The sequence below is a fragment of the Nannobrachium achirus genome (assembly GCF_963921795.1).
Source record: "Nannobrachium achirus genome assembly, chromosome: 4".
NCBI classification, from domain to species: domain Eukaryota; kingdom Metazoa; phylum Chordata; class Actinopteri; order Myctophiformes; family Myctophidae; genus Nannobrachium; species Nannobrachium achirus.
The window spans coordinates 11,922,721-11,950,489 of record NC_137813.1 but is presented as its reverse complement, the minus strand read 5'-3'; the positions used below and the strand labels follow the sequence as shown (position 1 = coordinate 11,950,489).

The window sequence follows — 27,769 nt, the reverse complement described above, 5'->3', positions numbered from 1 at the left end:
AAGTCCCATCCTCACAACAACAAAAAATGTGTCTCACTTGACCAGAAAAATAGTGCCACTGACTGCTTATTTCATGAGCTATCTGCCAGTAATTAACTGCTTATTTCATGAACTATCCCCCAGTAATTGCATTTTATCAGTGGATGGAAACATGCAAAATGCGCTTTTCTTTTTTCGACTTTCTGATGATTCGCTTCCTATTTTTGAAAAGGCTTTATGGAAACGCAGTTACTGTTAACTGCGACCTACAGTTGCAATAGTAAAATACAATGTTTAAGTCTGCTAGTGCAGCCATTACCAATGTGGGTGGCAGACAAACAATATCAGACAACATTACAGAGCATAATACAAAGCTGTTTGAAAAGCAGAATGATGCCACCTTTGTTTATTTTATATAAAGTATAAGTGTCATTTCGGTACTGTATGCTCACCATCATGGCACACAGCTAGAGCTATTGTAGGTGGCAGTGCCCACCCAAACTAATAAAACCGTCACCAGTTGATGCAAAGCCCTGACAGGCTATGTAGTGCAGACTCCCCACCACAGCCATTTTCCTTCACAACCTTTGAATTGTTTGAATACTTTATTAACAGTTTGCAGAGACACAGGGGAAGTACAGCACAGTACTACAAGGTCTGCTAAAGGGATTTTTGCAAGAAAGCCTTTGGCTTCAAGGTTCAAGGTAGACTTTATTGTTACATCTTGTGTACAGGTATACGGGAGCGTGTCGACATTGCGACATAGCATCTGTTCAACGGTTCATTCTTTCGACACGGGTGAATGTTAACCTGTTGAAAAGCTAACCTGCCGACACGGGTGAATGTTAACCTGGTGAAAAGCTAACCTGCCGAGGGCGGGTGAATGTTAAACTCTATGCCTAAACCTAACTCAAACCTTAACCTCAGTAACCCTGACGCGGGTGAGTAGCTAACCTGCCGACTCCCTTAGTCAAAATGATTGGATGTAGAAATAGCGAGATTTCCTCCATATACTGTACAATAGTTTTGTTTTGGATTCCTTGAGACAATGCAGCAGTATAGATAATAAGTATAACAACAATAACAACATAAATAATAAGAATAGCGTAGAAACATTTGAAAGAAAAAAAAAACTAAAGAGCAAAGAGGGAAAAATGAATAGCATCATCAAATGTACATGTCTTAAAAGTTTGATATATTGTATACACCAACAGCATGACTGTTTCCATTGGGATCCTACATCAAGCAGGTTTACAGTTTTTCACTATTGTTAACACACGTTTCTCAGTAGAATAACGGCTCTCTCAAAGCTGCAAACTCAAAACTGAAAATCATACACACAAAATGCTAAACCTGACACACCCTTTGCAACATGGCTCTTTACCGTCAAATCTCTTAACTGTGTTCACAAAATGGAACTTGTGTTTTCATTTGATACACACAGCCATATTTTCAAATAACACATACCATTCATTGAGTACACACAACTAAGCATTTGCTGCACACTACCAAGCATTTACAGCACAAGTGCAAAATTGAAAACAGAATCGTCGAAATATGAATGACAATGGCTCTGGAAAATGAGCTTTTGTAAAATGACTCAGTGTAGGTCTACTTTTTTCATAGTCAAACATGAAACAGCACATAAACGTTAATTAAAAATATAGTTTATTACAACTACTTAATTAAAGATATAGTCTACAATAAAATGCAGCAAGGATCTCAATGTAAATAAGCTTCGGCTTTATCCTTTTATTTGACCTTGTAACAGTCATGAAACTGTACCCTTTTCTATGCAAATTTCTAATAAATACTTCAATCAATCAATCAATCAATCAATCAACCAATCAATCAATCAATCAATCAATCAATCAATCAATCAATCAATCAATCAATCAATCATTCAGCAATAACCTACCTGACCTCTGCTCCTTTTTCTAGTTGTAGCTATCACTATGCCGAAAAGTAGCACACACAAATCAATCGATATGCAGAAGTGCCATTTCAAAACTTCACACGTCCTGCCATTGGCAAGAGTGGATTTTCAGGGGATTTGCAGAAAATGTAGATTGTAGATCAGCTATTTTTGCTATAGTTTCTGCAAAAATAAGCTCTGTTCTCCATTAAATTGAGAAGAGCAAAGCAGGGAAAGAAACCAGTGGAGAAAAAAAAGCTTTTCCAGGAAAAGAACATTACATATTGAAGGGTTGAAACGGCACAGCTGTAGGAAGCATGTTTTCAACAACATTCCTTAATATCAGTATTTTCTACCGTAAATTATAGACTGATAGTGATAGAAATAGTGATAAAAAAGCTTGGCCTTGCTTTTGTGTTGTTTAATTACAGTATGTGCGATTGTGCGTGCACCAGTACATGAGTGTGTATATTATGTTTTATACAAGGACCATACTTTGATTGACGCTGGATTTATTTTGATAGTTGAAATAAGGCATCCATTGGTAGCCTGAATACAAATATTTATTAGAACATACTTTTACAACAATGAGATTCTCGCTGAATTTGGGTCTGATCAACTTTCTTTAAAAGCTAAAAGCGTTTCTGATACACATTTTTGTAAATGTTGCCAGAACCATAAAAATGTATTCCCAGGCTATGCTTTTCAAAAACAAAAGAACCAGACTTAATGGAAAGCATACTGTACATTTACATTTGTTCAGTTGTCAGTGTGCGACCCGATCGCCACCTTCTCGCTTGGGATCACTTGGGGTCCCGAACCATAGTTTGAGACATAATAACAACCATAAATGATTGCCGCACCTGTCAAACACAGCAGACCTTTCGTGCTGCAACAGAACCTTCGTACAGCGATCAGATACGTACACATGGCACTAAACAAACTCTTCACACAGCCAGCCTTTGCAGGAAGAGGTCTTACATAACATCGGTATCCTCTCTCACTGATCACTGAATCAACCTTTTCAAGGAGCTCTCTGACCTGCTCTTTGTCTCCTGTATCCCTGTTGTTGAACACATGATATTTCCCTCCACATTTGTCAACCAGTTTCTTTAGGTTCTCGTCCTCCCTGATGAACTGCTCTATGTTTGTGTCTTCCAGTCTGTCTCCGTAAGTGAAGAGAACCATGGTGTAAGTGCTGACGTCAGGTGACAGGATTCTCTCCAGTGTCTTCATGGCCTTGCGTTCCTGTTCGGTGAAGCGTCCCAGCTGGACTACATAGAGGAAGACGTGTGGACCTGGAGCGCTCAGCGACAAGGCTGCTTCCAACTCTGCTTCCTGCTGTTCTTCGGACAGCGTGCTGTTGTACAGTCCAGGGGTGTCCACCACTGTTACCCTCCTGTTGAACACAACTCCCTCTGCCTTTTGACATTTCAGAGTGACCGTTGCAAAATCTAACCTACAGTCAAACACTTTCCTTCCCATGATGGTGTTTCCTGATGAACTCTTCCCCACTTTCTCCTGACCTACCAACACCACTCTCACTTCAGAGCCTGAAAACAACAGAGGTCAAACATGGAAATTAGTCTGGATTCTAGAAACTTATTCATGAAGGAAGGAAAATAAAACTATTTACAAAATATCATTACAAGATGCATTTTGAACACATTTTATAGTATTTAACAAGAAGCACAGAACAACAATGGTCTTGAAAATTCACCTTTCGGGAGGCCAGAGGTGGAGGTAGTTATCACTTCTCCCATAGACAGGTGAGAAGTGATCACCCCCCTTACCTTATACCTTACCCCCCCCCCCCCCCCCTATTCTTTTTGGTTGCTATGCGATGATATTAAATCTTTTTTTTTTTTTTTTTTTTTTGCTATTTTATATGAAGATGAATTTGATCCAAGGAACTCCAATGGAAGGGGGTTTCTTTTAGGCAGGGTGTTTGACTGTATACTTGTTGTACTACTTTGGTTTTGTTTTGACTCTACTTGTACTGTTCTTCATTTTGTCTAATAAAATATTCAATCAATTCAATTAATCATTTTTTTTCCTTTTTTTTAATTGAGAAAATAGTTGTGAGAATATACATAATTAGACACATTATCATGAATAATCAATGACATTCAGCTGTAACATAAACCACGTGGACAGTGTTTTCCACACACAAAATGATATATGGGTAAACATGTTGCTAAAGGTTGTATTAATTACTCAAACCATACATTTAAAAAATAAAATAAGAACCCTTCACCTATACAATAGGATAATACACTCCTGGGTGCATGCCCCAAAATGTTCATGAACATTGTTACATTTCCTTAAAAAAGCATATACTTAATACAACAAAGAAAATAAATAAAAATGCTGTTGTGTAATTTTGGTGTTGAATCTTCCGCTTTCTTTAATTTGTTATTTGTGTCTGAATACTTGGAGTTTTTTTATCCTAATTTGAAAGATAGGAAGGCTCGTTTTTTTCAAATATATTGTCCTTTCTACTAACTTTATAGTTCATCTTCTCCATAAGGTACATGTCTTCCAATTTTTCCAGCCATCTGGGAGGTTCTATACTTTTACAACCTCTTTTATTTGTTTGAAAGCTGTGCCTCTCAAAATCCAGAAACTATTTTAACGTTTTAAAAACAATAGGATTGCAGATTATAACAATTGTACAAGCTCAAGATAAGATAGACAAACTGAGTTAATAATTTGAGACAAGCATGGAAATAGTGTGTACAAGTGTACCATGATACGAAAGGAGCAATGGAGATGATGATAGTATTTTAAAATAATTAAGATGCTTTGCTCATGAAAAGCTTGAACTATATAAGTCTGTTACAATTAATTATCATTTGACCATCTTAAACTGATGAACAGCAGATGCATACTTGATAATTACTGTGATACGCATTGGTCTGAAACGTAAGCTGCTTCTCTAGCACCTCCTAAAGCTCCTCTTATGGCACCCGTTGCTGCACCTCCTGGACCTGCTGCTGCACCCCCAGCTGCACCTCTCAATGCACCAATAACACCACCCACAACCACCAACCCAGATTTCCAAATATCTCTCTCAGCTCTCTTTCTGGCTTCTTCCCCTGACAGTCCAGGTTCTTTTTGCCGGATCATTCTTATTTCCCCTTCTATGGCTTTCTCATACTCGTCGGTGTAGCTGCCTACTGCAACACTTCCTGTTGCAGCAGCACCTCCTGCTGCAGCACCTCCTGCTGCAACACCTAATGCTGCACCTGCTGGACCTGCTTTTATTGCACCAATAGCACCACCAATAGCACTAGCTACAACCACAAAGGCGCATTTCCTAATGAAGCTATTATCCTTCTCAGCTCTTTTTCGTGCTTCTTCCAATGACAGTGCAGGGTTTTCTAGCAGGATCTTTCTCATTTCCTCTGTTATGGCTCTCTCAGCCTCTTGGAACATCTCGTTGGTGTAGTGGCTTCCACCATTCAGATCCACCATTTCACTGATCTTCCTCAGCAGCTCAGTGACCTGAGAGGGGCTTTTGTCTCTGTTGTTGAACACGTGATATCTTCCGTTGCACTGTTTGACAAAGGTGTTGAGACCTTCTGTTCCACTGATGATGTCCTCTATCATCGTTCCTTCAGCCTCCAGATCATCTCCCCTGGTGAACAGGACCATTGTATAACATTGTGCCTGTTTTCCAAAGGTGATCTGGATCATGTTGACTGCGTTGCTTTCTTCTGGTGTAAATCGTCCAGCCTGGATCACAACCAGGAACACGTGGGGACCAGGAGACGAGAAAGAGATGCACCTCTTAATTTCATCCAGTGTTTCTTTCATTCCCTCTTTGCCAAACAAACCTGGAGTATCAATAACAAACACAGACTGAGTGCCCGACTGTCCGTCTTGTTTCAACTGTCCAGCTTGTTTTGAACACTTCTCTGTCACAGAAGAACTAGCTAACTTGGATACAAAAGCCCGTCTTCCCAAGTCCTGTCTTCCCAAGATTGTGTTTCCTACAGCACTCTTTCCAACTCCAGTCTTTCCAACTAGAACAATCCGTATCTCTTCTTTTTTTGATAGATCTGTTGAGAGTTTAACAAGCATGTTATTTATAATTTGATGTTCAGTTCTGCTTAATCCAGTATTGTCTAGCCAGGACTGCAAAAAGTTATACCGGTACACTCCATGTAATAGCTACACTTGTGAAAACCTCTTTTGCACCCAACTTTTGTCCAAAAGTGACATTCATGCTGCAATTGATTGCCATCCCATTGGTAAGGCTTTTCATACCATCACAACCATCACTCTCCTGGATTGGTTGATTTAAAGAAGTCGTTCAGACCAAAACACATATAGGGTTAAATCTGCCTTTTATCATACCCCTTCATACCTGCTTTAGTCGACTTTTTTCATAGCTGCCCCTGTTGCTAGATTTCGGCTTCCCCTGTTGCTAGATTTCGCGGGCCCTCTCATAACTAACAGAGTAGATAGTCTTTATTCTAGTGCGGTTATTTCTTTAGCTTCAAAGTTAGTATTTTTTATTGGATTGTGTTTACACAATGTCCTGAGACCAACCAAACCGCTGTTTTGACCTCACAGGCACCTTTACTTGTCAAACAGACAAGAAGATCTTCTGCTCCTCCCCTCCCTTTCTAGGCTCTCCTCTCCCTGCTCTGGTGCAGAGCAGAAGCCGTTTGACAAGTAAGGGTGCCTGTGAGGTCAAAACAGCGGTTTGGTTGGTCTCAGGACGTTGTGTAAACACAATCCAATAAAAAATACTAACTTTGAAGCTAAAGAAATAACCGCACTAGAATAAAGACTATCTACTCTGTTAGTTATGAGAGGGCCCGCGAAATCTAGCAACAGGGGCAGCCGAAATCTAGCAACAGGGGCAGCTATGAAAAAAATTGACTGATAAAAGGCATATTTAACCCTATATGTGTTTTGTCTGAACGACTCCTTTAATATTCAGTTACTGGCATGGTTAGGTGTATGCATGGGTTTAATTAATTACATTTAACAAGACTAGGAACTGTTTAAGATTAGGCATGGTTTGGTGTGGTTAAAGTTGAGAAGGGTTCTAGTCGTGAAACAGAACCTTTTAACACACATAAAAGCTGAAGCTACTCATTTAATGGTGGGCATGTTTCAAACAATGTTTCTGTGTGCCATCAGGCAGTTACAGTAACTGTAGGCCTAAGGAGCTGTACATTTTGCAATACCAGTAAATCTGGAATATGGTCATTTATTGTCTATTTGGGTTGTCCGTATTGAAGCCCTTAGACTATAGCTAGCCTAAAATGACACAGGAGGACTTCGAAGGGCCCTATTTTGTCACAATTCCCCTAAATCCTCAATTGGGGGGGTTTAGTATTTAGTAAGGTGCGTTCCTGTATGAAAGTTGCTATTTTGGACACCTGCTTCATCCCTAAAAACACCTCCGCTCCGTGCGGTTAGGGCTTTACAATAATAACCAATCGCCGTGCCAGATGCCATTGCTTCTAAGAGAAGATTGCACACCGTTATCCACAGTGCAATCTTGAGCCCTCTCACTCTCTGCACATGAAAGAGCGATTGGCATGAAAGTTGCCTTGGAATACAATTATATTGATACAGAGAATTTTCACTTACACTGCTGGTTATAGAGGGTTCTTTTAGTTTTGGAGAAATACACTTCCTCTGGGTTATGGCGCCTCCTAGCGAGCGATACAGAGCTACACATATACTCCCGGGATGCCTATTAGTCGGGAGGGTATGTCCATCAAAACCGCTCTATGTCCCAGCCCTACCGGGGTATATCAAGGCGGGATGGACCTACACACTTCCTCTTAAACACCGTTTCTCTGCACACACTATGCGAGCGAAGGGCGTTTTAGGGAGTGTATTTCTCCTAAACTAAAAGAACCATGGTTACGTTGGTTCTTTTTCTTTTTCATTTACTCGAAATACACTCCCTCTGGGTCACATAAACCCCCGGAAGCACAAACCCTCACCACCCGCACGCCCCCAATGCTGGGCCACCACGCCACCGGCACTAATAGGCAGACCAGGTCCACCTTACAAAAACCCTAACGGGCTAGAGCCCGCCTCATTCACTAATGGGCCAGCTAGCACCCGTCTTATAATGAAACAGCCCCCCCCCCCCCCCCCCCCCCCTCCTGAGAGCGAGCTACATGCTGGTCTCAGAAAACAAGGGAAACTTTCCAGGAGAGGGGGAAAAAGTGGCAACCAGTCCACTACAAACCCACATCCTAACTAGAGGAGGCGGCCACACCCAGGACCGAATGCGCCATTGAAGATGACGCCACGTCCACAAAAAAAAAAAAAAAAAACCCCCGCAAAAGTCAACAGAGGCGACCAGTTAGTCGCTGAGCAAATCTCCTAGACCGAGACCCCTCTGGAGAGGGCCCAAGTCGACACACCCCTAGTGGCATGAGCCCTCAAGTTATCTGGCACTGGGACATTAGCACAAGTATAGGCCATCCTTATGGCCTCCACAATCCACCTGGAAAGCGTAGCCTTAGCCACTGATTCCCTGGACAGGACATATTTAATGCAGTGGACAACTAGAAAAGAAAATTTTAAGTGTGCCTGCAGCTCGCTAAGTGTGTGCAACCTTGTGTAGCGGTTGGTGTTAGCATTAACATTTTTAGCATTAACATCAGCATGAGTTACCATTAGCATTAGAATGTTTAACATTAGCATTTTTAGCATTATCGTTACAATTGTTTGCATTCGCATTAGCATTTTTAGCATTGGCATTTCTAACATTAGCATCAGCATTTTTAACATTAGCATTAGCATTAACATTTTTAGCTTAGCATTAGCGGAAGTAGCGGTTAGCATTAGCGGTTAGCCGTTGGGACTGTGGGACCACCCACCGTGTTTGAGACCAGTAACGTGTTGGGAAGTGGAGTTATGGATGTTTAAAGCCCAGCCAATAGGAAGGCAGAGGGGGCGGGGATTAAGCAATTACAGATCAACAGATCATTCCTATTGGCCGTGTAAGTACACACACCACATTCCACAGTGTATTGTTTCCCATATTTGTTTCCCCTTTTTTAGCTGGACAATTTCATGTAAAAACGTTATGAGCATAATTAATGTAGCTGTCAGATCTGGTTAAATTATAGCCTATCACCAGTAAGACTCCCTAATCGGGAGATAAGCGACCGTTGGTCGCTTATCTCCTGTCACACTGCTGACATCAGTATGACATCACACCGTACACAAATGACCCTTATACAAGACCGGCATTATCTACCGACAGATTAGTAACAAGATGTCAAAATCGTTGAAGGTTGAATCTCCAGATATGGAGATAACCAACACATCCCTCCATATATGGAGATAACCGACGAATCTCACTAAGTCTGACCTCACAAGCCCCATATTTGGAGTATGACATCACACTGCTGACATCAGTATGACATCACACCGTACACAATTGACCCTTATATAAGACCGGCATTATGCCCCATATTTGGACACCTTCTCACAGATCTGGAACCTTGGTCCTGGCATATCTTGACCTGAATAAGCTGTTCATCATGGCAACAGTGGCGTGGCCTGTGCACAGTGCTGTCTCAGGAGGAGAGTTAAGAAAGAGTTCACACATACTACAGCTGTTCCCTGAACCATACCAAGAGGAAGTTTAGGAACTTCTGACGAGAGCTGTTGATGGTGGGCTGGGAAGCATTTCCACCCTTATGAACACAACGTCCTGTTCAACCACACGCACACACACATAGGCCTACACACACACAAATCACCCACATCTTTCAGTACAACTTCAAACGGCTCACTTCAACCTCTCAAATCAATCGCTACAGCAGCAAAAATCTTTTTTTTACATCCCATTTCTTTCAATAAGTATAGTTTTGGAGAACGACTGTAGATCTGTTCCAAAGATAACTAGAGGGAGAAAGGTTGAAATATATATTTTTTAAATATATATTTTTACTTTTACGTTGTGTGGACAATAGGACATACATAATTATGTATTGCCTGCATGTGTGCAGAACACTTGCATGTATACAACTCCTGTACAATCACCCACCTCTACACGTCCTGTCACTTATTTATTTTATTTTATTTCATCTACCTCTAACCCTGGTTAAAACTAAACCTTTGGCAAGCTGCGTTTATGGCAATTTCCACTTAAACATAGATTAAATGAAAGTTTGTTGCACCAGTCATTTTAAACACATTTTAAAACCGGATTAGCAGTTATATTTGAAACCACCCCAGGAGAAGGTTTATGTTAGATTTATTTTTGGTATTATTGACAACATGGCTATGTTCACTCGATGGGTTCATCGGTTCTCAAACGTTTTAATTTCAAGGACCCCCATAACTCTCTGTAAGGGTCTATTTGGAATATCGAGGGCTTGGAGCGCAAAGGGCCTAAGTGACATTTTCATTTTTTTAACAGGACAGTTTTTCATTGATTGTGATAATTAAACTACAAACAACATTAAAAAAGTATAATTTAAAATACATTCATTGAAGCCTAATCTGTATTAAAGTATAGATTGATTAAACATATTTCTTTTTATTAAATAATTACAATCAATGGAAAGCTGTCCTGTGAAAAAAACGAAAATGCCCTTTAAGCTCCAAGCCCTCGATATGGTAATGAATTATATCAATAGTGCATGACAGCAGATAAGATAGCCTAATTCAGTATTTTCAATGAGTACTGTATATTCTCACATTGAGTAATTCCAGGTTTTGAATATATCCGTTATGAATCTCTACTGCACTGATTAACCACACCATAACCATTACGGTTAGAAGTATGTTAAGAAGACAGATCTTCTCTCCCTCTAGCCAGTGTCAACCTCTGTAATTTCAGTAGGCCTATACCCTATAGCATCAACTTACCCATTTTCCTTGCAAGCATTAAAATGTGGAATCATTTGTTTTGTATGCTTTGTTGTCAATCAATCAATCAATCAATCAATCAATCAATCAATCAATCAATCAATCAATCATTTCACTTTCTTTACTTGTTTGGGTGGTTCTGTGGTAATTTGTAGTTTGGAAACATGGTGGCTTATATTTAGCTCCATTCCTATGAACAATAACATAATGATAGAAGTACTGTGTACAAAAGATAATCAGATATAGTTCATATATCATTGTTGTCGGGTGGAAACCTTGTAAGTCCAAAACCTTTTTTGTTATTAATTTACTACCTACAGTAGTATAGAGGTTTGGGGGAACCCGGTCAACTATAAGTCAATGGTTCTCAAACTTTTCAGGCCGCAAACGCCCAAAACAATTATATTTTAACTGGGGACCCCCCACCATGACAAGCACAGATAAATATTGTGAAAAAAGGTATACAAGCTCACAATGCCTCCCAGTGTGAGGTGTGAGATTTCAAATCTTTAAAAAATGTACCAGTTTTTAATTGCAGTAATTCCTTTTTCTTTTCTTTTTTGAGGTATTAAAAAAGGTCTTAATTGTGTCACTTCACTGTCATCTGGGGTCGGGGACCTCCCCCAAATCATCATGGATTTCTACACAGAGAGGGCAATTTCTTTCTACATAAAATGTTGCATTCAAGTTCAGGAGAGTTTGGACAAGAAAAAAATGTAAACATGGAGATACAAGGTTTCTGCATGACAGCAAAGAGATGATGTTGGTTCTTGACCTGAGCAGTAGATAATGTACTTACCAGAAAGAGAATGTTTGCTGGCCATGGTTATGTTGGTAGTTGGTGGTGTCTTGTCACAAGTTGTCAGTTGTCTTGTATTGCAGCGAAAGACATTCACGTCTCCTTCCACACTGTTTTATAGCATCCCTCCAGTCGCCTCCCCTCAACACATCATCTGCAACAGGGGCGTCAATTGGGTATGGCAGGGGTATGCAGCTGCCATACCCTGGGTGGGGGGGAAAATAAAAGTTACTTTTAAATATAAATCCATGAATGTCTCTTTGTCTATCTGCACTGGTTATTATATTGTTAAATTACAGTAAAATAACTACAAATGCAAAATCTAACAAAATGGTCACTTTAACAAGGTATTATAATTATATTCGCCACACTTGTATTCTCCCCATCTTGAAAAAATGGTATATTCCCAGGTTCCGCAGGTTGGCTGCACAGGTGCAATGCATTATTGTTAATTGTGGCACGTTACATGCTAAGTTTAGCTGCACTTGAACAACCATTCCAGGCCGCCATATCCAGCCCAAGAAACCGTAGAAACCTGTGTAAAAAACTGACAAAACAATTTTTTTTCACAATAGAACCGTGTTATACAAAACGTAATGCCTCTTTTCCATGAGGACTCCCATCTTTGCCATACCCTAGCTTTTGCTGAACTGATGCCACTGAATGCAACCAATGGTAACTTGACACCATGATGAAATGACCACAAGAGGCTTCATGGTGCTTTAATGCTTTGAAACATATGAAAACATATTTTGGATACAGGTCCAGCCAGTGGGTACCTAAACCCTGTGGCCAACTTTCAATTGGCTGTTTTGGTTATTTTTCTCAAATTAATACATGCATGCTTTGAAAAATGGTTGGACATAATGGAAAGTAAAAATGATTTTAACATGGATGGTACATCATTATCAGACCCTATACTTTGTAGCATAGGTGTAATTAAAAATATAATTGTATGAATTTGGCCCCACATGTAATCGTATAGCCATATGGCTACGATTGGCCCCAGCCAATTGTAGCCATATAGGCCTATGCATAAAATACGCAGAATAATCCCACACAAATGCGAGGTCATGTGTTCTATCACTATCTGCTCCAGTCTATAAGGTAGAACTAGACAGACTAATATCAATGTATTGTTGAAGACATGCTTTCTATATCGTTCCTATACCTACTATTCATCATATAGTGGTAATAGATGATAGATGAACGTTGAGAATTGTCTTGTGCTACACAGCAACACTAAAATAATAATAGGTGTGTAATATATAAATAAATAAAAAAAACTAAGAATAACAAAGGCTATATTCCCTAGTAACTCATTACTTTTACAATGCAGTAATTCAGTAATTGTTATTGCCATGTGGGTTGGGGTGCTGTTTGTTATTCACTGTGGCTGGAGATACTGTATCAGGGCTGAACTAGAAGCAGGGCTCTTCCGAGCACAGGTCTCCACCAGGCCAGGCGTCCTGGTGGTGCTACTTAGGCCAGTGTAAAAAGGGTGGCATATGTTCTTCACCTTAGACCTTTCATGGCAATCGGACGCTGCATGCATGATTTGAAGCATTGTGTTCAAAAAATGTGTTTTGCTAAAGTCTACCTGCTGGTGGTGCTATAACAGGCCAATGTGAAAAGGGTAGCATTTGTTCCTTCACATAGTGGGAATATGTGTGGCAAATTTCACGGTAATTGCAAGCTGCGTTGATGATTTCAGGCATTTTGTTCAAAAACTGAGCAATCCTGCAAACTTTGGAAGCTAATATTAGCCAATCAGGATGGAATATGAAATATCAGACGGATCAGACTTGATCATATGACTATAAAGATACTGTGTACTGATTTGTGTTATTTTTGAAAATCTGAAGGCGTAATATCCTAAAATGTGTTTTACACGAGTCGGCCCAAAGGTGGCGCTATAAAAGGCTGATGTGAAAAATGCAGAGAAAGGGTTTTTCCTTGGCCTCTAGGGAGTGCGCTTACAAAGTTTGAAACTGATCGGTGGAGTTATAGGTAAAACCACAAATCGGCCTGATATAACGCTACCATGAGGCTGATTTCAAAAAATTGAAGTGGCATTTCTTCCTCGACCTAGTGGGAACGTGTGTGCACGATTTCATGATGATTGCACTTTGCGTTTGTGATTTGAGGCATTTTGTTCAAAACGGCTCAATCCCAACAAACTTTGGAAGCCAATCTTAGCCAATCAGGATGGAATATGCAAAATCGGACAGATCTGTGTCGATCACATGACTGTCGAGATACAGCCTAGCGATTTGTAGGATTTTTGGACAAAATCTGTAAGAGTAGTGCACAGAAATGTGTTTTGCGAACATCGGCCACTATTTGGCGCTAGAAAAGGCCCATTTGAAAAGATTAGGGCAGAGGTTCTAGATTGGCATCCAGGGAATGTGTGTGCTCACTTTGGCAGCGACCGGGCCAACGGCGACTGAGATTAGGTGCACACAAACTGTGAGGACACACGGACGCACGGACGCACGGACGGACGGACGGACGGACGGACGGACGGACGGACGGACGGACGGACGCACGGACGGACGGACGGACGGAGGGGAAAACATACTCTCCCCCATGCCTTCGGCTGGTGGAGACAACAAAGGCAGGATGAGACTGGGAGAGGTTTTAAGTACGAGCAGTAGGAATGTCAGCAGGAAAGGTCTTCTGTGTTACAGTCGCTGCAGCTCTGTTCCATACACTTCATAGCAAGATGGAGGGCAACATTATAACCCATTTAGTAGGGCTGCACGATATGAACAAAAGTTTGGTATTTATGTAAAATATTTCAATCAACAGTGAAAACTAAGCATTATTCTTTAAAGCATAATACCTAAGGCAATATCATTCTTGAGTTTAAAGGAGTAGTTCACCCCCAAAATGTATATATATATATATATATATATATATATATTTATTTATTTTTTTCCTATTGATTAGCCTACTCATGCCATGGAGACTTGAGAGTTCAATAATATTCTCTTGCCCATTCCAGGACCATCGCTAAAAAAAATTAAAAACAGCAACAACAGACAAACAGAAGGCTCCGATGACACACCCTCATCCTTCCTCATCTCACTACAGCGTTGAAACAGAACAATCAGATGAACACAGCAGGAAGTGGAATACCTTGCGTAGGAAATGTTATTGCCAGCTCTCGCATGCAAACGGTAGGGGTGAGAAACATATAAGTGAGGCAATCTGAACAAGGAAACACCTGCTTCTGGTTTAGTTCAAAAGGTCACAAGGACAAGGACAAGGAGGCAGCGGTGGGAAAAAGTAGACCTACTTACATTTTTTACTATTGAAAGTAACAATTCTGCAATGTAGAAACACTCTGTTACAAATAGAAATTCAAGATTGATTATTGAAAGTATTTGTATCAAAATGTACAAAAGTATACTCATTATGCAGAATGTCCCATTTCACACATTTCAAATGTATAAAATGCACAAAAAAAATTACATTTTGAAAATAGTCGAAATGTAGAGTATATATATAGGGCTGAAATTGTTAATGTATGTTTTGTAATAATAATCCCAATCTACAAAGTAACTAGTAACTCAGGTTTTCAAACAATTGTAGTGGAGGCTACAACATGCCTCTGAGATGTAGTGGAGTATTTAAAGGGGAAGACCACCCATTTTCAATATTGAACTGTGTCATTAATATACCTTAGAGGAGTTGTGTGGAAATAGAAAAAAAAAAGGTTCCCCCCCCTTCTGTGTTGCCTAGAACTGGAGGATTGATTTTGGGGTTTGTATTGTAAAGTACAACTTTTTTCTATTTCCACACAACTCCTCTAAGGTATATTAATGACATATTTCAATATTGAAAATGGGTGGTCTTCCCCTTTAAGTAAAAGTAGGCTATACTGAAAATTGGAAAAGTACCTAAAATGTTTACTTAAGTATACGTATACAGCTATTGTACACAAACGGACCCGAGTGCCTGAAAGTCTCATGGCATGACAACAACAGCAAGCCAAACAAGTTGCTAAATATTGCTCTGTTTCAACTGAGTTTGCCTGTGTGGAGGAGAATGGGCTGTTATGTAACCTCAGGTGCCCTGCGTGTGTGTCTGCGTTTGTGCGTGTGTGTGTGTGTGTGTGTGTGTGTGTGTGTGTGTGTGTGTGTGTGTGTGTGTGTGTGTGTGTGTGTGTGTGTGTGTGTGTGTGTGTGAGAGAGAGAGAGAGTGAGAGAAAAAGAGAGAGAGAGAGAGTGTGTGCATGAGTGCTTACTGTACATGTCTGTACTTTTATTATCAGACGTTTCACTTGAAACAGAGCATTTCTAAATTGCAATAAAAATAAGGTGAGTAGGCTACTTTTGCCACCACTGTAATGCAGCACTATGTGCTACAAACTGATAGGCCATTTATAATTATAATCTCAATAGAGCCTTTTCACCTCAGCCATATTGACAAATAGGCCTGCATGGATTAAAGTTCCCAGTAAACCAGCACCTAGGGTTGCCACCCGTTCCGTAAAATACGGATTCGACCCGTATTTGAGAATGAAATGTTGCATTCCGTATTGAACCAATACGGAACAGAGTTTGTTATTTCCCAAATGCCCCATTGGTCTGTCACACAAACACTGAATTTAACAATAATGAACAGCGAAAATGCTCTGGCGGGAATCGTGGGAGGCAAGCAGGGGCCTGTTTCATGAAACCTAGGTTAGGGATAAAGCCTGGCTTTATCAGATATCCTGGCTTTAGTAAGCCTGAGTCAAAGCTCAATCAGTTTCATGAAAGCTGAATTATCTTGGCAGATTAGCCTCGCCATTTAAACTATTATGTTAATGTTTCATGAAAGTTATCCCACTTTAGTTTCCATGGAGATTAAGCTGTGAAGCTAGGCTGCTCCGGACCAGGCTAACAGCCAAGATTTGTTAATCCAGTGCCATTTTGTTCAAGTTTTGTGAAATAGCTGTTAGTCCAATGACTACAGTTGTAAACGAATTACCTTTTCCACAGTTAATTCAACACATATGTTAGTATATAGACTAATTGTAATTACCCTGCATTAAAAAATTGATATAGATTATCAATTTAATTATAGGCATACTGAAATAGTGAATCATATGACTTGTATGATTATGTCATTGTCAGTCACTCTGTTATAGGCACACTACAGTTCATATTGTTGTTAGGTGTCTGATAATATATTACTGAAGTTATTATATTATAAAAAATGGCTGACAGCAAGGGTGTTTTCAATACGTTAGTGATAAGAGTAATATAACAGTATTGTACAGTATTGTAAGTATACATTTAAGGTATTTGTACTTTACTTGAGTATTTCCAATTTCCAATACTTTATTTACTTCTACTCCACTATAAATCTCAGATCCAAATATTGTAATTTTACTCCACTACATTTATTTGAAAACTTTAGTTACTTTGTACGGTAGATTTACAAGCTCACAATGCGAAGCATTCTGAGCTTCTAGATCTGCTATTTTCAAAAGATTTTCCTACATTTGAAAACTTGAAATGGGACAATGGGATGCATAATGAGTACTTTTAGTTTTTGTATTTTACATACAATTTGATACTAGCCTACTAATGTTTGGTACACCTTTTAATCAGGTTTTCACAGCTTTCTCCCTGTCTATCATGTTGGGATAATATGAATTAGTGTCTCACTTTACCCCGAAGCAATTGTCTCTTTACCCCTTTACCCCACAGCGACATTTTGGGAAAAGGGATATATTTTATCAATTCAGGGTAATCTCCAGCTAGCATCTATCACATGGATTTATAAGTTGGTAGTTCATCAACATGTATGATTCTCCCTGCATCTATTTGCTTTGACACAACAGCTGATTATGTTGACAGCAAGAAAATTTACTTTTACATGCTAAACACAATCATATTTTGTGAAAAAATCATGTTTTCTACAGCACTATCAGGTCTCTCTCTTCATGGCAAGTGGGAAATTCAAGGGGCTTGAAAATATAATGGTCACGCGACCACAAATGTGTTCCATTGCCTAGATACAGGGGGTGTCTCAGTTTAGCCGGTGTCTCAGTTTACCACACTTTCCCTATATAAACTAGAAAAAGTGCTCCTCGGAGCACAGGTCTCCGCCAGGTCAGGTAGGATTTTCATACAATTAAAATGTTCGTATTTTGGAAACAATTGCCGATTTCAAACTGCAAAACATAGGCTACATACATAGCTAACACAATATTGTGTGTTAGTTATAACTATTCTATGTGTTTCAGGGGTTCGGGTCTAAAAAGCTTTTTTTCCCCGGAACGCATGCCATCCCGCAGCCGGAAGACGTGTCCATTATTTCAGTTTCTGAAAGGTGGCAACCCTACCAGAACCTAACTTGTACCTGGGACTTTTCCTTAGCGGGCTACTACCCAAAAAATAATGTAAGACTTTGTGCTTTCAGATTGAGATGACCTGTTCTCAGTGGTGGGCAGTAACAAGGTACCTTTACTTGAGTACCAAAATGCAGCAGTGTAGTCTGAAAGCACAAAATAAACAACAGAGGAAATACTAGGAAAACGTTTCTGATGAGGCAAGCTACTCGGAGCATATGTCATGACCTGTGTAGCCTACTTTTAGTTTCCTGTCTGGTAGTTGTCGTTCTGTCTTGTCTCACCTACCCTGATTCATGGACGGATTAACCCCCGCGAGGGCCCCTGGCCGCTAATTTTTTTTTGGTAAATTGTCAATGACCACGCGGCCCAGTTCCCCCAAGGGCCCCTGAGAGCCAAGGGCCCCTGGCAACGGCCCCACTGGCCCAATGGTTATTCCAGCCCTGCCCTGATTCCTAACTTGAGAGTCCTCCTGTTTGTTCCAGCCAATGTTGATAGTTCGACAAAGACTGAGTTAGTCTTTTTCTATATATACGCTATTTACACCCAGGGTAACTTGTAAAGTCTCAGGTTACATTTCAAAATGTGTAATCTGGATTACAGTAACGGATCTGAATGATGGGGGTTACATGCTGGATTACATTCTCCCCTTTCTGCCCTGTTACTATGGTGGGACATTTGACCCTGGGCAGATTGTTTTTATAGTGGCAGTGAATGGGGGGAGAGGGTATTTTCATTGCCTCATTATTGCAATTTAAAGTACCAAAGGAAAAACATCTAGGTGATATTAATAAAAAGGGAAGACAAAGGTACAGTAGTTACATTGCAAAACAGGGGGTTTCCCCGAAAATATATGTTTTAATTTGTTTAATCCCAGTGGGACAGAATCACCTTTGCAGATTCTTTTATAGTGGAAGTGGGTGGGATTTTTCTTTTCATAGCCTCATTACAGCTATATAAAGTACCAAAAAAAACACATCTACGTGATATTAATAAAAAGGGAAGAAAAAGGTACAGTAATTACATAGCAAAACAGTAGTTTTCCCCCGAAAATATATGTTTTAATTAGTTTAATCCTCTGGATCAGAGAGAGAATAAAGAGAAAGAGAAAGCGCAGTGCATCTTGGGTAGGAAGATGACAGCCAGATTATAGTTCTCCTCACATAATAGGCTGGCTTTTCGTAATTCTGCCCATTTAAAATATATGTACCCAATCGTAACTCTTAGATACATTGATAAGGTCCATGTGAACTAGTTTGTTGAAGCTTATTCATTATGATGAGCGAGATCGCTATCACCTCCCGCGGCCGTACTGGACGAACGCCGTGTCGCGCAGAGCGGACAGTTGTTGAAAGCCTGAAGCAACATTCTCCACTGCACAAACTCCACCCCCGATAGCAAAAAGTGAATGTTTTTTTCTGGTTGGCCAGTCAGGGTGTCTCAGGGACCAATCAGAAGGCTGACAAACGGTGAATTGAGTGTCAAATCAAGTGGCAAAGTTTGTGGCAAAGTGAGTTTAACGTCATTTAACGTTATTTAATGTAATCAGATAGGACTTTCCTGTTTGGATGTGTGGGCTGTCATGGCCAGAAAGTAGCTTCCGGGTATGATGATGATGTCACTCATGCGCATACCCTCTATATAACAGTGAACATGAGCAACACTGGCAACACTGCTGGTGTCTCTTGCTTGGGGAGCCTACTCTAGTCTCTACTCCACTGCATCATTTATGCTGTTTCTACAAGAAGGATTTGTCATTATACGGTCCAACCTGAGATACTTGTTTGCACTAACTAGCATTGACTGCTATGGTCTCTTTTGTAAGACACTTTATGTATATATACTTATATATTATTACTGTACTGCTCTTGTTTTTTTTTTTTTTTCTCCTTTTTTTTCTCTTATCTATCTTTTTTCTTACGTCTCTGTAACTTTGTAAATAACAGTATACTGCTGTGCTACAACTGGACAACTGAATTTCCCCCTTGGGATAATAAAGGTATCTATCTATCTATCTATCTATCTATCTATCTATCAACCTGTTCGTTTGGACCGTCCAAATTGGACGGTCCGTTCACCTGAGCCGTTTAATACTACCAGGCAGGTAGCAAACAATGAATCAACAACGACAGTAATCTATACTAGTCTCTTATTTCATCTGTGCGGTGTGTGTGTGTGTGTGTGTGTGTGTGTGTGTGTGTGTGTGTGTGTGTGTGTGTGTGTGTGTGTGTGTGTGTGTGTGTGTGTGTGTGTGTGTGTGTGTGTGTGTGTGCGCGTGCGTGCGTGTGTGCGAAAGTGTTTAAAATGCAATGGCCTGTATCGTTTGATCCATCTATGATCAATATGAAAGGATTGGTCCTCAATTTCATGACCAGTTCCTTTCTAAAAATGAGGGCCACTTTGTTGTTGTTCTGGTTGTTGTGTTCTGTTATTATGCTCCATGTTTTTTGTGCAGGAACACTTGTGGTTCTGCACAGTAGGGGAATCTTTGAAGAATTCCTTTAGCAATGGGCTGAAATTATCTGATACTGCAAATTGCATATACAGTAGTGTTCCACAATTGACACTGACAACTTTACCCCAGCTCCCTGTTCGGGGGCTCTCTCCATTCCGACATGTCGCCACTCCGACAGTGACTTCTTATTGTCGGAGTGGCAACTCTTCCATAGAGGTTAAGGTTATGGTAAGGGTAAGAGATAGGGTTAGTGTCAATCGGAAAGGAGACATGTCGGAATGGAGAGATGCACCCCTCCCGGTTGTCTGAAACACTATGGGTATAATACAGGTCCATTTGTACAATCTCAGAGTTACAGACTCGTAAGGGTCCATTTGGTTCCATTTGTACACTTTCAGAGTTACAGACCCAAAGACCCATAAGGGTCCATTTGTACACTCTCAGAGTTACAGACCCATAAGGGTCCATTTGGTTCCATTTGTACACTCTCAGTTACAGACCAATAAGGGTCCATTTGGTTCCTAACATTTGTGTGGGGACCCTTTGGAACCCCATGTGTCATTGTTGACAGTTCCACCTATTAAATCAATATTCATGTGTAAACCTGCTTCAGCAATTAAATAGATGTGCATGATGAATGTTTACTGCTAGAATGACAACTTTACAGACTTCCTTGTTATTTTATCACTACAAATACTGAGAGAAAGTAGGCCTACAGTCTAATGTAGGCTAGTGGAAGTTTACTTTTAAACCTACCTTATACACCTATAGTCCTGTCTTCAAGGGGTGAAAGCCTAACTCTATGGGGAAAACGCTAGAATGAAATCAATATTAAATCTCGAAAGACCCTAGTAGGAGGTGCTATTATTGGGCCCCTCATTGATTACGGAATCCTCGTTTGGTATTGCGATGCCCCAGTTGCCTTAAAGTTAATGCTCCAAACAGCCCAGAACAAACTAATTAGGGTCGTGCTTGGTCTTCCTCCTCTGGCCCACCTTACCGATCATCACCACGAAAGTGTGGGGTGGCTCAAAGTAGCTGACAGAGCATCTTGCACTTACACTACACCTCCAAGATACCCATGTACCTGACAAACTACTTCCTAAAGGTCAAGGATGTTCACGATCACAACACCAGAGGCAGCTCCACTAATGATGTTCAACCTAAACAAGGCTCTAATTCGTTCTCCTGCTATGCCACCTTTGTGTGGAACGCCCTTCCGCAAGCCTTAAAGGAGAGCAAATCCCTAGCCTCCTTCAAAATTGGTATGAAAAGTCACGTTCAGGCGGCTGCTACTCGAGACTTGTAAATAGACTAAGCCCCCATGCTCCCACCCCCCCCCCCCCCCTTTCCCCCACCCTTTTCTGCTTTTGTAATTGATGTTATCCTTTTTCTGCTTTTGTAATTGATGTTACCTACTAGGCAAAGTACTATGTTCTATCCGTCTGTCTTTCAATGTTATATGAGATACATAAATTGGTTCCTGTGTAAATAAGCCAAGGCTTTCTAGGATCTCCTTTTAGTTGACCTTGTATCAGTGATTTGTGCTGTCATGAAACTGTACTTTTTGCCAGACCCATGAAATGGGTAGGCCTACATAAGCAAATGTCGGTCTGTCCGGTTTTTCTCCATAGATGGTCATGATGATGACATGATGATGACATGAGGGAGGGATAGACCGACAGACAAAGCCTTCATGTCATCACAATGACATGAGGGAGGGACAGACCGACAGACAAAGCAAAAGGCTTTGTCTGTCGGTCTGTCCCTCCCTCTTTTCTCCATATTTGGTCACAATGATGTCACAAATGATGATGACATGAGGGAGGGACAGACAGCCTATAAAGGGACAGACAGCCTATAAATGTACCATTAAATTTATAGGCCCAGAGGGTTGGCAGAACCGGGGTCTGGCACAACCAGGTTGACCTGGTCTAGTTTCTATTGCAAACTGCTAATAAACTCTTCAATCAATCAATCAATCAATCAATCTATCAATCAATCAAGCTCTATTAGCACCAATTTTAACTAAACTAACAATCAATTCGCTTTTGTTTGTTGTGGAATTCAAACTTCTGGTCAAATGGCGCCATCAAATGGTCAACGTGGGCTGTTGCACAGTAGCCTATGCCTACTTAAATCGCTTAGTTCATAGATAATTATGAAATATTGTAGTTTTGAATAGGCCTACTGACAGACACACAGTTGATGCACAGGTTTAGGCCAGGTTTAACTTGGTTAAAATCCAATGTAAGGCAACATGATAGAAGGCTATCATAATTTATGATAGTCTTGTAATGCTTTTGTAAATGATGTTATCCTATGCAAAGTACTATGTTCTGTCTGTCTTTCAATGTTACATGAGATACATGAAGTGGTTCCTGTGTAAATAAGCCGTAAAGCTTACTAGGATCTCCTTTTAGTTGACCTTGTACCAGTGGTTTGTGCTGTCACGAAACTGTACTTTTTCCTATTGCAAACTTGAATAAATTCTTCAATCAATCAATCAATCAATCAATCAATCAATCAGTCAGTCAGTCAGTCAGTCAGTCAGTCAGTCAGTCAGTCAGTCAGTCAGTCAGTCAGTCAGTCAGTCAGTCAGTCAGTCAATCAATGATAGCCTTTCTTCATCCAAGTCTATTAGTTAAATAAGTTATCACGTAAACTGTGATATTCATGCTAGGCCTACTACATTATAATTCATTGGGAGTTTGTTTTTGTTTTGTTGTAAATAATGTTTCCTGTTTGTTTATGATCTAACGCAGCATTTCTGCTAGGTCTACTTCTGCTGGGAACTCCGGGGTAGTGCACTGTGTTTCAACCCGGACAAGATAGAGGGGAGGACGGGAACCGTTTCCGTCCCTCTCTCTCGTCCGGGTTGAAACACACCGTAAACAACAGAGCAGAGAGCGAACGAACAGCATACAGAGAAAGTCTTTGTTATAATATAAATACATTAATAGAGGTTTTCACTCATAATCACAAACCTTTGTGTCGGAGAGAGTGTTGTTGGACAACAGCTGTGTAAAGAGTGAAAGCGTGTTTTCTACCAGGAGACATTCTTGGAGAAGGTATGTTGTTTTTTGTTGTTGTTTTTTCCCTTTTTGTTGTTGTCGGTATCGGCACTGAAAAGCCACTTCGAGGAGGCTGCTAATCGAAACTGGTAAATGAAAACAAAGCCTATTCTTACCTCTACAGACCTTTCTAGGCGAGTTAAGGGAAAGGATTTCAATTGAAACAAGCCATAGGCTTTAATGTGTATCCTTTTTGTTGACCCTGTACCAGGTCGACCTAAAACAAAGTCGACCAAACTCGTTTCCCAACGGGTCTGTGGCCTCAAGCTAGATGCAGAATAGACCAAAATCAAATCTTTGCTTCTGGGGGTCCCTGGAACAAAATATTTTGCAATGGGGGTCCTTGGCCAAATACATATCATTCTGGGGGTCCTTGACATGACAAAGTTTGAGAAACAATAATAGCAACATATGTTTTTTCAGGAAAACTGTTAGGATTTAGAAGACATTTTTAGAATGTGCCTAAATGTGTTTTTGTCCGCGGACCCCCATCTAAAAATATTTTGTTCCACGGATGGACCCCTATCGCAAAATATTTTGTTCCAGGGACTCAGAAGCAAAGATTAGATTTCGGTCTATTCTGCATCTAGCTTAAGGCCACAGACCCGTTGGGAAAGGAGTTTGGGTTGACTTTGTTTTAGGTCGACCTTTCCTGTATTCTGTACCAGGGGCGGCATAGCTCAGGGGTAGAGAAACCGTTATTAGAGCACAAAGGGTTCCCGAAGGGTTCCCAGTTCGAATCCGGGCTCCCCCTGAGTTAATGTCGAAGGGTCCTGACTCCTTGGGCAAGACTCTGAACCCCTAGTTGCTCCCTAACCGCAAATTGCAACACTAGATTTTTTTATACTCTGATGAATCTAGGGTTGCAATACCTCCCATAGGCAGCCAATGCATCAAAACAGTTTTTTGCTATCTGATAGTATTAAACGGCGTCAAACTCAACAATATTGGGGCTGTATGGAAAGCTTGGAATTTACTCTTGCTATCTGCAAAGTGTTTGTTTCTGAAAAATCCATCGTATAATTGTTATGATTTATTGTCTGTCAAGAAATCCGAGCAGACATGGTTTATTTTCTAAGTGTTGAACTTCGGAAGCGCTCGTCTTCTATTACGCAGCGTCCCGCTGCCTCCTGCATTGTTGTGACATTTAACCAGCTGGTACACAGGACCGCTGAGTGACTTCCCACAAGCGCTTCCAAACTCCAGCACTCACCTGAAGCCAATTTCTTGATAGAAAGTAGCTCCTAACATGTCTACGGTGGATTTTTATGAAACAAACACTTTGCAGATAGAAAGAGGATACTCCAAGCTTTCCATACAGCCCGAATATTGGTGAGTTTGACGTCGTTTAATACAATCAGATAGCTAAAAACTGTTTTGATGCATTGGCTGCCTATGGGAGGTATTGCAACCCTAGATTCATCGGAGTATAAAAAAATCTAGTGTTGCAATTTGTGGCTAGTTGCTCCCGGTGAGTAGGTTGGTGCCTTGCATGGTTTCCTCCGCCACCGGTGTATGAATGTGTACGTGAATGGGTGAATGTAATGCACAATCTCTGTAAAGCGCTTTGGATAAAAGCGCTATATAAATGCACCATTTACCAGTGTACTGTACTCATGAAACTGTACCTTTTCTTATGCAACATCTAATGAACCACATCTTAACTCTTGTAGATCGGCTATTTTCACTAGTTTGGGTCCCGGCTGTGCAGGGCAAACTTCTAATTTCTCTTTTGGGTCTTGAGCTGAAAGGTTTGGAAACAACTGCTGAAAGTTATATGTTTTGGTTAAAAGGACAGCAACCACACTAACAGAGTGTAGTCACTGTCCCAGGTCCCAGGCGACACCAACCCAAAACCCAGGCAAAGTCTGGGGATTCTCCCGTCCTTAAAAACAACCCCACTTACACTTACTAGTAAGATGCCTCAGGGCCATGTCTTCTTGGCCATCTGGCCAGTGATGTATATCGTACCATTTAACCATATATAGAGACCCCTGGTACCCATATAGGCCTATGTACTTGTAGCCCCCACTGTTAGTACCAGCCATGAACCAGTGACAACAGCCCTGCTAATCGGGCTCTGCCCTATTAGCACGACTGGTTGTGCGTTGGACTGGCGAGTGGGAGTCCCGGGTTCAATCCCTGCTTCTGCGCATCACTACAATCTGGCGTTGTCGGCAGGTTGAGGAGCGTGATATCCCCGCGTGAGGGACAGGTCCACGTCGTGTACTGCGGTCCGTGGCGTGAATTGTGAAGCGCGAGGGCGCACTCCAGAGATCAGGGGGGTTATTATTATTAGATCAGGGGGGTGATTTTGTAGCCCCCACAGTTAGTACCAGCCATGAACCAGCGACAACTGCTCTGCTAATCGGTCTCAGCCCGATTAGTACAACTGGTTGTGCGTTGGACTGGCGAGTGGGAGTCCTGGGTTCAATCCCCGCTTCTGTGCATCACTACAATCCCAAACATGAGCCCAAATCCCAAACATGCTTACTCAGTTATTCATTATGTGAAAATCCTATGATGTCTATGACATCTGACATCATACTCTGTTATGCCCATACATGGAGATCCCTGTCACACAGATATGGGCTGTCTTGGCCATATATGGATTCTGTTAGTGTGGTATGTGGCTGATGTGACCTCCATGTCATAATCTGAGCAATATTATGGGCATTTCCATATGAAGTCCTGTTAGATATGGGCTTAATATTGATGACATCATCAACTCCATATATGGGTATAACAGGGATTCTGTTAGTGTAACATCACAGTGATGTCAGAGCATGATGTCAGAGCGGCAAACCCATTCTGTTAAGAGTGGTTCCCCTGACATCACAGACGTGATGTCAGACTCCCGGCATGATGTCCGAGCGACAAACCCATAGACCATAAAAAAGCTACATGTCCAGACATCCAGACAGAGTCAGCACGTGCCATTTCACATACTAAACCTTCGGTCGCAACTAACTGGGAACTAACTCCACATGGACACAAAATGTGTCAAAATGTAATGGACAGATTCTCATGAAACTTGATCATTGCATTCATGCTTCCTGGAAAGATTAACCCTAGGTAATCCAATGACCTTGATCTTCTGGCGCCACCATCAGGTCAAAATAACAAAGTTTCACACAAGGTTGGGGCTCCTCGATTATTATTTTTGGTCAATATGATTATTTACTCCTTGAAACCAAATGTTGACAAAGACATGGACTGGTTTTATATCTTGTCAGTTTGGGGATATATTTTGGATCACAGCCCAGTTTTTGAACTACAATTACTTGTATCCTATGCTTCCTCTGTTTAAGTGTGTGCCAGCGGCTACGTCATTGTAGTCCTTAGCGGCCATTTCTTGGGTCAAAACACAGGTGTTTCAATTGTTTGATTGCATAGAACTAATGCTATAGTCTAATCAGAACACCTGTGTAAGGCTGTGTTTACCCAAGAAATGGCCGCTCTTAGAACTACATTTGGCACACCCTATAACGCATGACACATCAAAGTCTGTATGGCATCGCATTGATGGGTGGGGCGTATAATTGTTGGTGAGGTGGGTTAGGCATATAAGGAAGATGTTCTACTTTCACCTTGTAGTGTTTTGTTCTGTTTGCTATATGTATTATGTATTGTGTATTGTGCAGAGCTCCTTGAAAACGAGATGGTTCATCTCAAGGGGTTTTTCCCGATATATACCTCATTAAACCATTATTTGCATGTTCTTGACACCACTAGGTCTGAAGTCATTAAAGTCCTTGTTGAATTGCTTTATTTCAGACCAGTGTGTGGAGTCCAGACTGCAGGTGAAGATGAACTCTCCAGACTCAACCAGGGCCGTTTCTATTAAACAGGAGGAACCTGAAGATCACTCACACTTCAGTAAGTTTAACCACTTGAATCCTAGCATCACTATGCAGGGGCAACATGTCCTGAAAGTAGTCGATCTAAGAGCTCACAACTTGTCGAGTATTATGTTTCAATATTGTTTCATAATTTCAGGATTTAAATTAAATATTTGCTGTAACACATGTTTTTGTAAAACAAAAACAAAACAAAATAATTATGTTGTGGCGTTGATTCGAGAGGTGCCAACTAAGCCTTATGTTGCTTCTGTACTATTCACCATGGGCTGTTGAATATAGCATGTCTGTCCAAAATGGAAGAGGAGAGAAGATACAGGGCCCTATTTTCATTGTCCCTAAATCTCTATTTTACTATCACTCACAGCCATTTACAATATGCTTGTGCGCCTATACTGCCAGGAATATTATTAATTTTTCAGAGTCACAGTAGATCTCCCTCATATGCATGAGATTTTAGTAGGCTGTAG

The 27,769-nt window shown here is 40.8% G+C and overlaps 1 protein-coding gene across 1 annotated transcript in view; it reads right to left on the bottom strand.

The window, feature by feature from the left end:
- The window catches only part of LOC308282648 (uncharacterized protein), a gene marked incomplete at its 3' end in the record, with an annotated part of 49,661 nt that extends 38,050 nt beyond the window's left edge, over window positions 1-11,611 (bottom strand). Inside the window, exons 1-3 of the mRNA XM_080723037.1 lie at window positions 11,562-11,611; window positions 4,807-5,958; window positions 2,673-3,447 (exon numbers count right to left, since the gene is read on the bottom strand). Of these exons, the coding sequence (XP_080579163.1) occupies window positions 2,673-3,447; window positions 4,807-5,958; window positions 11,562-11,586 (1,952 nt within the window). The 5' untranslated portion in view covers window positions 11,587-11,611. The remainder of the gene's footprint in view (window positions 1-2,672; window positions 3,448-4,806; window positions 5,959-11,561) is intronic.
- Window positions 11,612-27,769: the final 16,158 nt, after the last annotated feature.